This window comes from Asparagus officinalis, chromosome 5 (assembly GCF_001876935.1).
Source record: "Asparagus officinalis chromosome 5, Aspof.V1, whole genome shotgun sequence".
Taxonomy (NCBI): domain Eukaryota; kingdom Viridiplantae; phylum Streptophyta; class Magnoliopsida; order Asparagales; family Asparagaceae; genus Asparagus; species Asparagus officinalis.
The window spans coordinates 16,718,731-16,731,962 of NC_033798.1; the positions used below are offsets into that span (position 1 = coordinate 16,718,731).

The window sequence follows — 13,232 nt, forward strand, 5'->3', positions numbered from 1 at the left end:
ATTTTTGAGGTATTCATGAAATGCATGATTCGCGAGCCAAAGTGTATTGTTATAGATCAGTGCCCTACCATAAAGCAAGCTATACCAACCGTCTTTACAGAAGCACGTCATCGTTTGTGCATGTGGCACATCATGAAGAAATTTAACCAAAAGGTAATGAATCCCACATATAAATATAATGAATCTTCATTAGATAAATACTGAATCTTTCGTTATATATTTATATTGTAGTTGGCAAAATGCATTTCGAAGATGGATGATTTCAAGAGGAAGATCAATGCACTGATTTGGAGTATAGATATAGATCCAACAACATTTGAAGTCGGTTGGAAAGATGTTATGAAAGAATATAAGCTTGAAAGTAATGAATGGTTGTGTGAACTATATAACATTCGGGAGTCATGGATTCCAGCCTATTATGCTGATGATCCAATGGTCGGTTTATTACGGACTACATCAATATCAGAGAGTGAGAACAGTTTCTTTGACAAATTCAACCGTAGATCTGACACATTGATAGAATTTTATCTCCGATACGAGAGTGCTATGGAGAAGCAAAGGCATACAAACGCAAGATTAAACTATGAAGGAGCGAAGTTGATACCAAGAATGGACACGCCATTGTTATTGGAGAGGGATGCAGCAAAGTTGTACACTCGAACAATGTTTTATGAGGTACAGAGTGAGATAATGTCATCCTGTTATGATATGAGTATCAACAGTATATCAAAAGAAGATGGCGTGAAGTTTTTTTCCATAAAGGACAAAAAGAGACATGGAAAAATATTTGAGGTAAAACTTAATAATGGATATTGAAACAAAAAGAGACATGGAAAAATATTTGAGGTAAAACTTAATAATGGATATTGAAACAATAAAAATTGAATCTATTTTCAATGCAATGAATCGCGATTAGGTAAAACTTAATAATGGATATTGAAACAATAAAAATTGAATCTATTTTCAATGCAATGAATCGCGATTTAGTGTTGTGAATCTCGATTCACAACACTGAATCGCGATTCAGTGACCATTTCATGTGCTTGTCATTTTCTTTTTTTATTCGGTGCTAATATACATTGTTTTTTGAATTTTAGGTGAAACACGCTTATTTGAACAATGACGTGCAATGTACGTGTAGGCTGTTTGAGAAAATGGGTATAGTATGTAGACATGGTTTTTTTGCACTGAACCAAGCTGATGTAACAAAAATACCAAGACATCTTGTTGTGAACCGATGGACAAAAGGTGCTGAGATGAGGCATTCATTGCAGTTCAAGGAAATATCAGAACAGTGCAATGCAATTGAAGTTACAAATCGCAAGTTGAATGACATATGGTATGATTTCCAATCCTGTGTGAGTTTGGCAGGTTTAGATGGTCAGAGACTTGACTACCTGGAAGGGAAGTTGAAGGAGTTGAAGCACAATTTGCGTGAATCTAGTTGGAAATCTGACACACAGAACAAAAATGATGTAATGGAGTTTTTTGTTGGCTCAAAAATACCAGCGGAAGTGGTCGTTAAACCTCCCATTGAAGGTAGAAACAAGGGGTGTGGACGGAGAATTGTTGGTGATTATGAGAAATAAGGTAGAAACAAGGGGTGTGGACGGAGAATTGTTGGTGATTATGAGAAATCAATTACTCAACGAAAGAAGAAGGTGCCAAGGCTGTGTAATATGTGCAAAAAAATCGATTTCCATGACGCACAGACATGCCCATTAAAGAAAACAATACAGCAGAGTGATGTTTAATTTAGTTGTCATATTTCGTTTCAGAATCATTTTTAGGAATACATTTCTTATTAAAATTGCTGAATTGTGTAATTCTTAACTACATATATTTACTAGATTATTAATTACATGGTTACGTTGTGTCATGTTAGTATATTGAATTGAGATCTACTCATATAGCATGTGAATTCCATTATTATTAGTTGTATTATTTAAGTAGGAATGATAAAGTCGTTGTATGCAGTCATCAGTTTAAATTTAATTAGCGTTAAGTGATTCTGGACTAACTATATTGAATCTAGATTGATTGCAGTGAATCTAGATTCTCTGATATTGAATCTCGATATCACTATAGGGATTCATTATAATCAATCAAACAATCAAATTACTTGATTGTTTAGGTTTAAGTTATTCTGGACTAACTATAATGAATATAGTTTTATTGTAGTGAATCTGGATTCACTTATCTGCATATGGATTCACTATAGTGTAGTGACTAAGATAATATTGACTTACCGAATTTTTTAGTGTAGTGAATCGAGATTCACTTTATTGAATCTGGATTCACTATAGTGAACCTAGTTTCAATCAAATAAATTAGTAATAACTTAAGATAATATTGAAACAATGATTCAAGATTAAATACATACAATCCACAATAAGTATGATCAATTTATTGTATGCTACATAAAAGCTTGAATTATAACTCACATTCTATGCTGTAATTGAAATTCTTCCATTTGCATTCACTACCTTCACAGTATTTTCATATAATCTAGAATAAAACTATGACAAAGCTATTCTTATAAAGTATATTTACATAGAAAAGCAGTTCAACACAAACTAGAGTATTCCATAACATTAAGTGACAATGTACTCAATAACTGTAAGCTTCAACATTGAAAATTATGGTGATTACAGAATATTATTTTCTTTGATATCTTGTGGTCTTCCTCGTCTCTTTTTTGATATTGGCAGTTTCAGCATGGTGCTGTTGGGCTTTGCTGATGACTTCTTTGGCCAATTCATTTGTTGGTTCAGTAAGAATTTGGCAACAGTATATAGACCTCAGTCTATGTAGCTGATTTTTTAATCGCTCCTGTCCATATGAATAAAAGTTCAGTTCAAGATTCAGTAGCTAATTGATGTGCTTTATATTCTAAATTTTATTAATTCAAAAAGACTAAATGTAAATTATCAACACATTATTAGTTTAAACACTTACACCCTCTCTATGAAAACCAGAGTTCCAATTTGCTGTACCACCGCCCATATACATCTCCATATGTCTCATGACAAAAATACCACAATCAAATTTGTTTTTGGCCGTTCTCCACTCCATCTCAAGTCTTTCAGGCGTTAATGTATTTATTTCACTCGCCTTGTGATGTTTTTTGTGTGCCAAATATCTCACAAAATTCTGGTGCTGTTTAATCAAAAGTAATCAATGTCACATAACAAATCCAAATTATTATACAGTAATGTTTAATGTAATATACAATTTGTTTTGGTTGTTTATATGGAAACAGTATTAATGACATTGAATCACGATTCATTGGATCTAGCTCGCTAGAATTTAATAGAGTTAGTTCACCTGGACTTACTCTAATGATTCTGGATTCATATTAGTGAATCTGGATTCATTAGAATTAACTATAGGTAGTGGATCGTGATTATGTGATGTGAACACAGATTCACTAGCTATATTGAATCGAGATTCATAGTAAGATGTGAATCCATATTCACTAACTCTATTGATCGAAATTTCAGATCACTAGTTATAGCTAGTGGATCGTGATTACGTGATGTGAACACAGATTCACTAGCTATAGTGAATCGAGATTCATAGTAAGATGTGAATCCAGATTCACCAATTATAGTGATCGAGATTCACTAGAGTTAGCTAATCTGGAATTCTCTGACTCTAGTGAATTCCAGATTCACTATAGTGAATCTAGATTCACTATAGTGAATCCAGATTCACTATAGTGAATCCTGAATCCAGATTCACTATAGTGAATCCTGAATCCAGATTCACTATAGTGAATCTGGATTCACTATAGTGAATCTAGATGAATCCAGATTCACTATAGTGAATCCAGATTCACTTATTACTGTATTTTGCCAGTAAATGTTTAAAGAACATACGTAAGGTGGAAAAAACATACCAAACCCTTAGGACGACCTTGGTATTTTTTCTTGTAGTCTGGGCAGTTTTTGCTATTGTCAATCAGCTCCATACTTGGATTCTTTAGCCCATAGCATACAATGTAGAAATGCTCAAACGCATTTATGGGGAAGAAGACCTATTTGTTATGAAATTTAATCAGAGATTTTACAGATATAGTTAAAATTGGGCTAAGAACAAAAACATTGTTTTCTAATCTTTACTATATCAATCTCATTAAACTTCAAATGTGGATACAGAGCAAGTTGCTCATCCATCCGGGAAGCAAACCGACTGTATCTTAATTCATCATTGACCTCATCTGTGTGATGAATGTTGCAAAATTGTACAACATAAAACTGGTTAAATAATATGTAACTCAAGTGTTATTTTAAATAAAATAAAGGAATATACGTACGGTTGTCTAAACATTGCAGAAGAATCTAAGTGGAGAATTTCCGGACTTCATTTTTTCTCTGCTGTTCAAAATATAGGACCAAATGCTGATTACATTTGCCTCAACGTCCTCAGTAGGAAGGAAAGTCTTGAAAGCAGGTAAGAAACATTCAATTTGTCTCCACTTAAAAACCATTTCACTGAAAAAACAGTAACAATATTCAATTTAATAAAGGGACAAAATACTAAAAATAGTGAGTCTCACACCTAATAATAAAATATCAAATAAGTGTTCAGAACTCACAAATTCTCTTCTTCAGCGGAATCATCACCTGAATGCCTTACTTCTCCATGTACCCAATTCCATATGATGCTTTCCAGCTGACTTTGCCTAGCAGTAATCTGAGATACCCTCTGCACCCATGGTGACCGAAGAGACGTTGCAGGCTTCACCATCCTCTTTTCTTTCCCCCTTCCCGCATGTCCCTTATTTTCGGCCACCTGAACTTTCTTACATTTACATTCATTTACTACAGCAGCATCTTCAGGTTGTTTATCAGTTCTTCGTACAGAATCATCAATGATTTCAGATTCACAAGCTTTAGCAATCTGAACAACATCAACCATTTCCACTAATTCAGTTTGAGTATCCTGTGTCAGCCCAAGAGAAAAACTAGGTTCTTCAGTCTGCGGGGTACTACATTCGCTGATCTTCCGTCTCACTGGTCTGTCATCCTTTTTCATGCTAACAGACTCTATAATCTTATCAACTTCTTGAACAAACTTTGGGGAGACTTGGGTTTGTGGTATCTCAGCTGATATTGGATCAACAGCTGGGGAACCATGCATATCTCTACTCACCTTGGTGTTCACATTAGGGGTATCATCAACAATGTTTCCCACAGCTGTTTCATCGTCACAGGTACTTACACGATGTCCAAACCCCTGCACAAGAACATTTGAAACTCTCTGTTGAATTTGAAAGAGCTCATTGTCATTGGGGAACAGCTTTCTCATTGTCTCACACTCAGCATCATATCTATTTTTTGCAGATTCCAGCTCTGCAGCTCTCCGTTGAACCCTCTCAATACAATCATGCATTTTGAATATCACAGACATTGGTCACCATAAATTATTAACATGGCGAGAGACAAGATTCGATAGATTGATATTACATTCGATGTATTTGAATCAAGATTCAGTAGTAGTGAATCTAGATTCATTCTAGTTTCACTTCAATGAATCGAGATTCAGTAGTAGTGAATCCAGATTCATTTCAATAGATCGATATTGAGTATCACTGAATCCAGATTCACTTAAGTGAATCAGAATTCAGTTTAACTTAATCGATAATCACTGATTTGAAACGAGATTCATTACTAGTAAAACGATTCATTGATCTGGATCGACATTCAGTTTAAGTGAACCGAGATTCAATCCTACTGAATCGATATTAAATTGAATAAACAAAGTACTGCAACTTAATTTGCTAACCTTTCTAATTGTATCAACACTTTTAGGAGAGTTTCCAATAGTACTCTGCATTCGAGATGAAGGTGCAAGTTCAACCCTCTCTGTAAATGCACCTTTGCCAAATGAATTTGTACTTATTTCCTCTGACTGTCTTTCCTTCAAGGCGAAGTCAGTCCATCCTAAAAATGTAGGGGTTGTTCTCTCAACCAACCTCCTACCTTTGAACAGAACCCGATCGACATAGAACAATTAGAAAGACGGAAATAAGAAATAAAGCACATCAATTAGTAATCATCAAGTAAAAATACTTTAACTACAGTAATGTAAAATTAAATAAATATTATACAAGTGACTTACAATCAAAAATGCAAGAGGACCCGTGTAGAATTGTTTTGTCGGGTCAACCTTCCACTTGTGTTGGCTTTCTATCAATGAGTCAAGCAAGAAAGAACACCAATTGTATTCAGAGCACTGATCAACATTATCACCAAGAACTAGAATCCGTTGGTTGACATACGGATTGCTAAGCGACTGGATCATGCAGTTGTGAAAGAGAACCAAGAAATTCAGTTTAAAAAACAGGTTAACATCAGAACTGTGCTTCAGTTTCTCAGACACAGCCCCTGGAGTAATTTTCCAACCAATTCTGTCTGTGAATTGAGCCCTCCATTCATCCACCAATGCTGACTTGCCAGTACTGGAGGCTGGTATACGTTTCCTACCCAGAGGTAATCCCATCACTTGATGTACATCTTCCTCTGTGATACTTATTGATCCTCTGGGAAGATTAAGCGCAACGGATTCACTGTCAAAGGACTGCAGAATCTGGTATCCCAACATATGTGGCAGTTCCTTTAATCCAAATTGTAAAAGACCTCCAAGTCCAGCTAGTCTCACCCATTCTTTTTGGGAGTCAGAGAGTGACAAAACCATATCAGAGAATATCTTTGGAGAGACCCTTATCCTAGTCAACTCCTTAGGTTCAGAACTCACATTTTTTTTTTCAAAAACTTCTCCAGTGACAAAAAAATATAATTATATCAAATTATCCATCAGTTAATACCAAAAAAACAGATGTTTAGTACACTAACCTTTTTCATCTTTTTCCTTCCTCTTGTGATCTGTTTATTGTCTTCATCCCTACTACGCTTTGATGTTTCCTCATCGGCCGGATTATTTGGGAGGTTAACGAGGTCATCATCCCTGTTAGACCTCACATATCTTTTTTTCACAACCTTCTCCAGTGAGAAAAATAATATAATTAGATCAAATTATCCATCATTGAATACACAAAAAAAATTAAAGATTTTTAGTACACCAACCCTTTTCTTCTTCATCCTTTTTGGGGTCTGTTCATTGTCTTCATCCCTTGTACGCTTTAATGTTTCCTCACTGTCAGGATTATTTGGGGGGTTGATGAAGTCATCGTCACTGCTTTGCATGTTCACAGTGTGTGTTTTCCTCTGTTGAGGTATAGGTGTAAATACCTCAACCATCTCAACACATGCTTTTTGTTTGTTTCTTGAACTAGATCGTAGACCTGCTAAACCGATGACAATTCATTTTTTAATGATACCAGACTTTAAACAATGCATGGAAAGCATGAAGGTTTAATCACATTATTGAATATATATATTATAATCCATATCGCGATTCACTTTAGTGAATAGCGATTCGCTGAAATGAATCTCGTTTCACTGCAGTGAATTGATATTCACTTGAGTGAATATCAATTCACTCCATTGAATCGTTGCAGTCAATAGTGTTTCACTGTAGTGAATCGAGATTCACTTTAAGTAAATCTAGATTCACTACAGTGAATCGAGATTCACTACAGTGAATCAAGATTCAACCAAATGTATTGAGATTTAGCAAAGTGAATCCAAATTCAACAAATTGTATCGAGCTTCAGCAAATTGAATCCAGATTCAATGATATGAAACCAACTCCATGACATACCATACATTCTTTCAGTGTCTCGTCCCTCAACACAACAAGGAAAAACTGATCATCGTTACAGTTTAATTTCACTGTTAGTATACATAAAGCATATAATTTTTCTATCCTAATTACCTGGGCTTGGATCATATTTGGGAAAGTTTCCATCCTATATACTCGGCCTAGGATCATATTTGTTATTTTTTACAAACAATCATACAATCATGATAAAGTTGAAGTTTAAAGAGCAATCATTTTTCCATAACTGGTAAGAACATCCAATATATAAATCTTAATTCTCTACGAAGAATCAGGATTCACATTAGTGAATCGAGATTCTCTATGTTTGAGTGAATACAGATTGACTCCACTAAATAGCTATTCACTTGAGTGAATAAAGATACATCCAATGAATCGCGATTCACTCTAGTGAATCTCGATTCACTGCAGTGAATCTCGTTTCACTAAAGTGAATCGAGGAGATTCAAGTAGAGTGCATATTGCAGAATCCAGACAACCAGAATTAATCGCTACCCATTTAGAACAAATGAAAACATCTTACAGTATTAAGAAAAACTTAGTTTGTTTTAACAAGATAAAGGAAAATTTAAAAAATAAAAACCCTAAACTAGAACATGCATCAGTAACATTTTATAAAGCTAAAAAAAAAAGTATTCAACAACATGCAAGTGATTCATGTCTAAATTACGAACCTTTCCCCACTGAATCTATGAAAAATGTTCAAACTTTAATAAAAAAAATTACATTTTTAATACGAGGGTTGGAATCGTTTTACCCTTTCTTGAAGACGAGGGTTTTGGAGTCTCTGTGTTGTTTTTCTTCATCTCGATCGTCGAAGTCTTGCTGGTCGTCTTCGTTCGAGTTGTAATGAGATGTTGAAAGAAACCTAAGTGTTGAGAAATCAACAGAATGTGAAGAGTTTAGTTCTTGGGGTAAAGAGAAGATGAAACTGGATTCAAAATAGAGTGAAACTGAAAGTTTAGTTCTTGGGGTAAAGAGAAGATGAAACTGGATTCAAAATAGAGTGAAACTGAATCGTTTTTTCCGTCGAAAGAAGTGTTCGATAGCTTCTGGTAATTAATTACAGCGTGTTTCATTAATGCCGCTTTTCCTAAATTACCCCTTTTACTGGTATTTTGTCAGCTGATGTGTATTTAATTACAATTCTGCCATTTTTAATATTGATCATTGGATGAAATAGAATGTAGGGTTAGGATTGGTTTTTAGTTCTCTAGGTTTTTATTAGAACCTCTCATATATATATATATATAGTTTGAAATCTCATTTTGGAAAGCGGTTTTGACCAAAAAAATCCAACAAGCACCTGACTATAAGTCCCAATATTGAAATGATACAATCTGTCACTGGATCTCCTAGTTAAGCCCCAGTTGAATTCTCCTTAGCAACCATGTAGGGAGTGAACCTGCTAAGCTTTAGAAACTTAGTTGCATACTCATCCACAGTGCGATTACTCTGCCTCAAGTTGATGAACTCCTGCTCCATGTTAAATTTAGCAGTTTTAGGAAAGAACTTCTCCAGAAAGCTCTTCCAGCTGATCAGCTCCTCCAAACGACCTTCCTCAACCAACTACAATACGAGCCAACCCTGACAACCGAATCTTCACGACATACACTCTATCTATTTTAAGAACTCGGGCTGCTGTTAGAAGATTCTCCATATCCATGAGCCACTGCTTGGCCTCTAGATGGCTCTCCTCTACTGAGAAAGTCAACGGGTTCAACTTCCCAAAATCAATCACTGAACTGACCCCAAATTGGCCCTTAACTGCAGCAGTCTTCTCTAAAGCTACGGTAGCAGCAACTGTCTTCTCCAAAGTAGTTGTGGCGGTGTGTTGAGCAGCCTCCAACGAATGTTCAATGTGCATATATAAGCTAAATTTAGAATAACTGAACCATTATCATTTGTTGAATTTGGCGTTAAATATATCGAAACCCTATTTTTAACCTACTCCAATCATACTCTAAAAGAGAATTATTTATAGGTTTAACGGTAAGTTCAACAAATTTAGGGCTACAAAGTTATATCATTGGCTTGTGAGTTGTGACCGTCACGCGAAAGAATCCGGTGAGAAATCCTCTCAAGTCGTATAACATGAGATGTTAAAGCGTAATTAAATTAGTGTATATAAGCGCTGCGAAATGAGAAGTGCGCGCATATAATGCAAAAAATTAGTGGAAACTGTAGTAATAAGTACTAATTAGCCTAAAAAGGCGCTCTCTATAATAATTTATTAAAGAAAAAAAAACCCATAACAGGAATAGGATATAAAATCCACCAAGCCGACCGACGGAGAACAAAACCAAAACCGAAACGACTCCCTCATCCTTTCTTCGTTCGTTTACCCTCCGAAAGAAGAAGAAAAAAAAACCCCCCAAAATCCCCAAATTCTCTCCTCTCCCCCATCAATCGATCCCTCCGAAATCTCTGAGAGATCCCAGCTCCGATCTCTCAGTGACCAAACCCTAACCCTAGAACCGCCCATTTCCCCTCAAAAAACCCTGATTCCACCCCAAAAAAAATGAGCAGGGTCATCGAATCCGGCCCCTCGACCTCCCTCTCCTCTCAAACCCCCTCCGAAACATCCTCAACCTCGATCACCAACACAATCAACGGATCTCACGAGTTCAAGATCACCGGCTACTCTCTTCGAAGGGGCTCGGCATCGGAAAGTACATCGCCTCCGATTCTTTCAGCGTCGGGGGCTTCGAGTGGGCGATCTACTTCTACCCAGATGGCAAGAGCCCCGAGGATAATGCGAGCTATGTGTCGCTGTTCATCGCGCTGGCGAGCGAGGGGACCGACGTCAGGGCTTTGTTCGAGCTGACGATGCTGGATCAGAGCGGGAAGGAGAGGCACAAGATCCATACTCATTTTGGGAGGTTGCTTCAGGACGGGCCGTATACGCTCAAGTATCGAGGGAGCATGTGGTGAGTTTTGTTCAAGTTGCTTGCTTTTTTGTTGTGAGGTTAGGATTTTTGATGTGTTTTGTGTGGCTAGTTTATCTTGCTTGGGTGTTGGATTTTGATTGTTATGTTGCTCAGTTTGCTTGAATCTAGCTGTTTGAAGGATGGTTGTTGGTCTGCGGTGCACGAAGCTGGGTTAATTATGTAGGATTTATGGTTTTAGTGACATGCATGCGGATTTGGTTGTTCTAATGTTTCGGTGGAGACGAGTTGAATTCTGTTTACCAAAACACCAAAAGCCCACTGAAAACCTGCTGACGCTGTTGAAATATAAACCCTGAGGATGGTCTGATTATTCGTATCATCCCGTCTGGCATTTCTAAGCCTTGGAGAAATTTCACATTGTTTACCGTTTGTAGATGGGTCTAAGAACTAGTATGATGGTATTATTTGCAAATGAGGGGTGCAGTACAGAAGTAGGACTGGCTATACCTAATTTATATCATTTGGCTGCTGTTTCATTTTGTCAATTCTAGATATGACACTGATTGTGTCGTGTATAGGGCCCCATGAGCTATAACATGGAATACACTGCATGAACTTGTCAAAAGTTCAACATAATCTTGGATAATGTATAGGCTAACTTAATCAAGTTGCATGTCTAGGGCTATATATATTGGGGCTCCTCCAGAAGAGGGTATTATATGAATCTTTTAACTTTTTGTGGTGGTGGTGGACAAGTCATGACTTCACCCAGAACTTAAATAGAAGTATAGTTACATTGCATGCAGATTATTTTGTATCTGTCAACTGCCCATGTGAGAAAAAGGTAAATTGCAGATGATCCACAAACATCTGTTAGAGAGCAGTCATGCATGTGAATGCTGTGAAAGGGTAAGTAAGGTCTCTCCTCTATTTTATGCATGGATATATTTAGGCCTGGGTGATTGCTCAGCTTACGACTCAACTAAACGTATACACGATTCGCGTCACATGTATGCTGGCAACAATTGCTGTATTTCTCATCTCACTATGTGTAATTTCTAACTTCACCCGCGCTTCTTTTTGGCTGATCCTAGATTAATTTTAGGATAGGTTTTGTTACAGTAATTTTATTAATATCTTATCTTATTAATTTTATGCATTATGTTAAATTTAAAATTTCAGATTTTTCGCTATTCCTTTTAGGTCCCATGTCTACCATTAAATAATTCCTTGTCTAATTACACAGGGGTTATAAGCGTTTCTTCAAACGAACTGCCTTGGAGGCTTCAGATTATCTCAAGGATGATTGTCTGTCAATTAGTTGTAGTGTTGGTGTTGTTAGATCACATACCGAGGGACCCAAGTCTTATAACATACCTGTGCCTCCCTCTAACATTACTCAACATGTTGGTCAACTTCTAGAAAGTGGAGAGCGAACTGATGTATCTTTCAAAGTTGATGATGAGATCTTTGCAGCTCATAGATTGGTTCTTGCAGCTCGATCACCTGTGTTCAGAGCACAACTTTTTGGTCCGATGAAGGACCGTGACATGCGATGCATAGAGGTTGAAGATATGCAGCCTGCGGTTTTCAAGGTAAAATGACTTGGTGCCTAATTTACTTTTATATTATGCTTCGTAGATAACTGCAGCTTCTTGTATCTGATCTTGCCTTTTATTCATCATCTAGACTCTTCTGAGAGTCTAAGGAAACTGTGGGGGTTCCCCCTGGTGGCTTAACCTTAAATTATGCAATTGATGAGGTCAGTTTTCTGGTTAATCGGCCTTATTGCTTGGCGATCTCCTTTATTGTTTGAATTTTCCTTAATCAGGAATCCTTCTCGAATAAAGGGTTTGACATGCTACATCTCTTGGTGGAACTATAAAACTTTACAAGATCAAGGCTTTATGATGCATAAGGCCAACCTGGCATAGATGGGAGGCCTGTGATTTAAGGTTAAGACTTATTCCTTTATTGCTATGTGTTGTGAGTGGTAGCATATTGTTGTGTATATTACTAGAGTAGTGCTGAGTGTTTTGACACGTTGGAGCGTCAAGCTGAGGATGTATGAAAAAGACTGATGTGCGTCAGTAGCTTGTCAAGTACGTCAGCAATTATGGGTTGAGAAATTGTATTTCAGATAGATTGCTGGCTTTCTGTGGAAAAAAGAATAAAAGAAAAAAGAGAAACATTTGATGCCACTTTACAGAGCTGATGTTAAGTATTAGATCATGTAGGCAATTCTTTGATGTGATCTCTTTGTCCACAAATTTCTTCTATATTTTTGTACTGTACTGTTACTCTGATACAATGGCTACTTCCATTATTTATTCATTGTCGCAACTATTTGTTTAAATGCACTATACAATGTTTTCATATGCAATGTATCCAAGGACAAGTCATAATTCTGTCATTCAGAGGTACAGTGCTACCTTTATGTTGTTAATGATGTGTGAATTGGTTTCTAAACAATCTGGCCCTAGCCTTCTAAAGCTGTGACAACTGCCTATGGGAAAAAAGAAGAGAGAAAGAAGACAAGAGTAATTGGATGGCTCTTTCCTGTGCAACATTTTCCTGATCTTTCATTGGAGGCAT

At 36.6% G+C, this 13,232-nt stretch overlaps 2 protein-coding genes across 2 annotated transcripts in view; both read left to right on the forward strand.

Annotated features, from left to right (window-relative positions):
• LOC109841570 (protein FAR1-RELATED SEQUENCE 9-like) lies at positions 253 to 1,589 on the forward strand. Its single transcript, XM_020410530.1, has 2 exons — positions 253 to 792; positions 1,098 to 1,589. The coding sequence occupies exons 1-2, from the start codon at positions 253 to 255 to the stop codon at positions 1,587 to 1,589; spliced, it is 1,032 nt and encodes a 343-aa protein (XP_020266119.1).
• LOC109840471 (BTB/POZ and MATH domain-containing protein 1-like) overlaps positions 10,040 to 13,232 on the forward strand; it is a 4,785-nt gene continuing 1,592 nt past the window's right edge. Inside the window, 3 exon segments of the mRNA XM_020409133.1 lie at positions 10,040 to 10,394; positions 10,397 to 10,676; positions 11,884 to 12,232. Coding sequence (XP_020264722.1) covers positions 10,268 to 10,394; positions 10,397 to 10,676; positions 11,884 to 12,232 — 756 coding nt within the window. The 5' untranslated portion in view covers positions 10,040 to 10,267.

Coding starts and splice junctions, on each gene's coding strand:
- LOC109841570 (XM_020410530.1), top strand. CDS start 253: ATGGATGATTTCAAGAGGAAGATCAATGCACTGATTTGGAGTATAGAT. Junction 793..1,097: donor GACATGGAAAAATATTTGAG/GTAAAACTTAAT, acceptor TTTGAATTTTAG/GTGAAACACGCTTATTTGAA.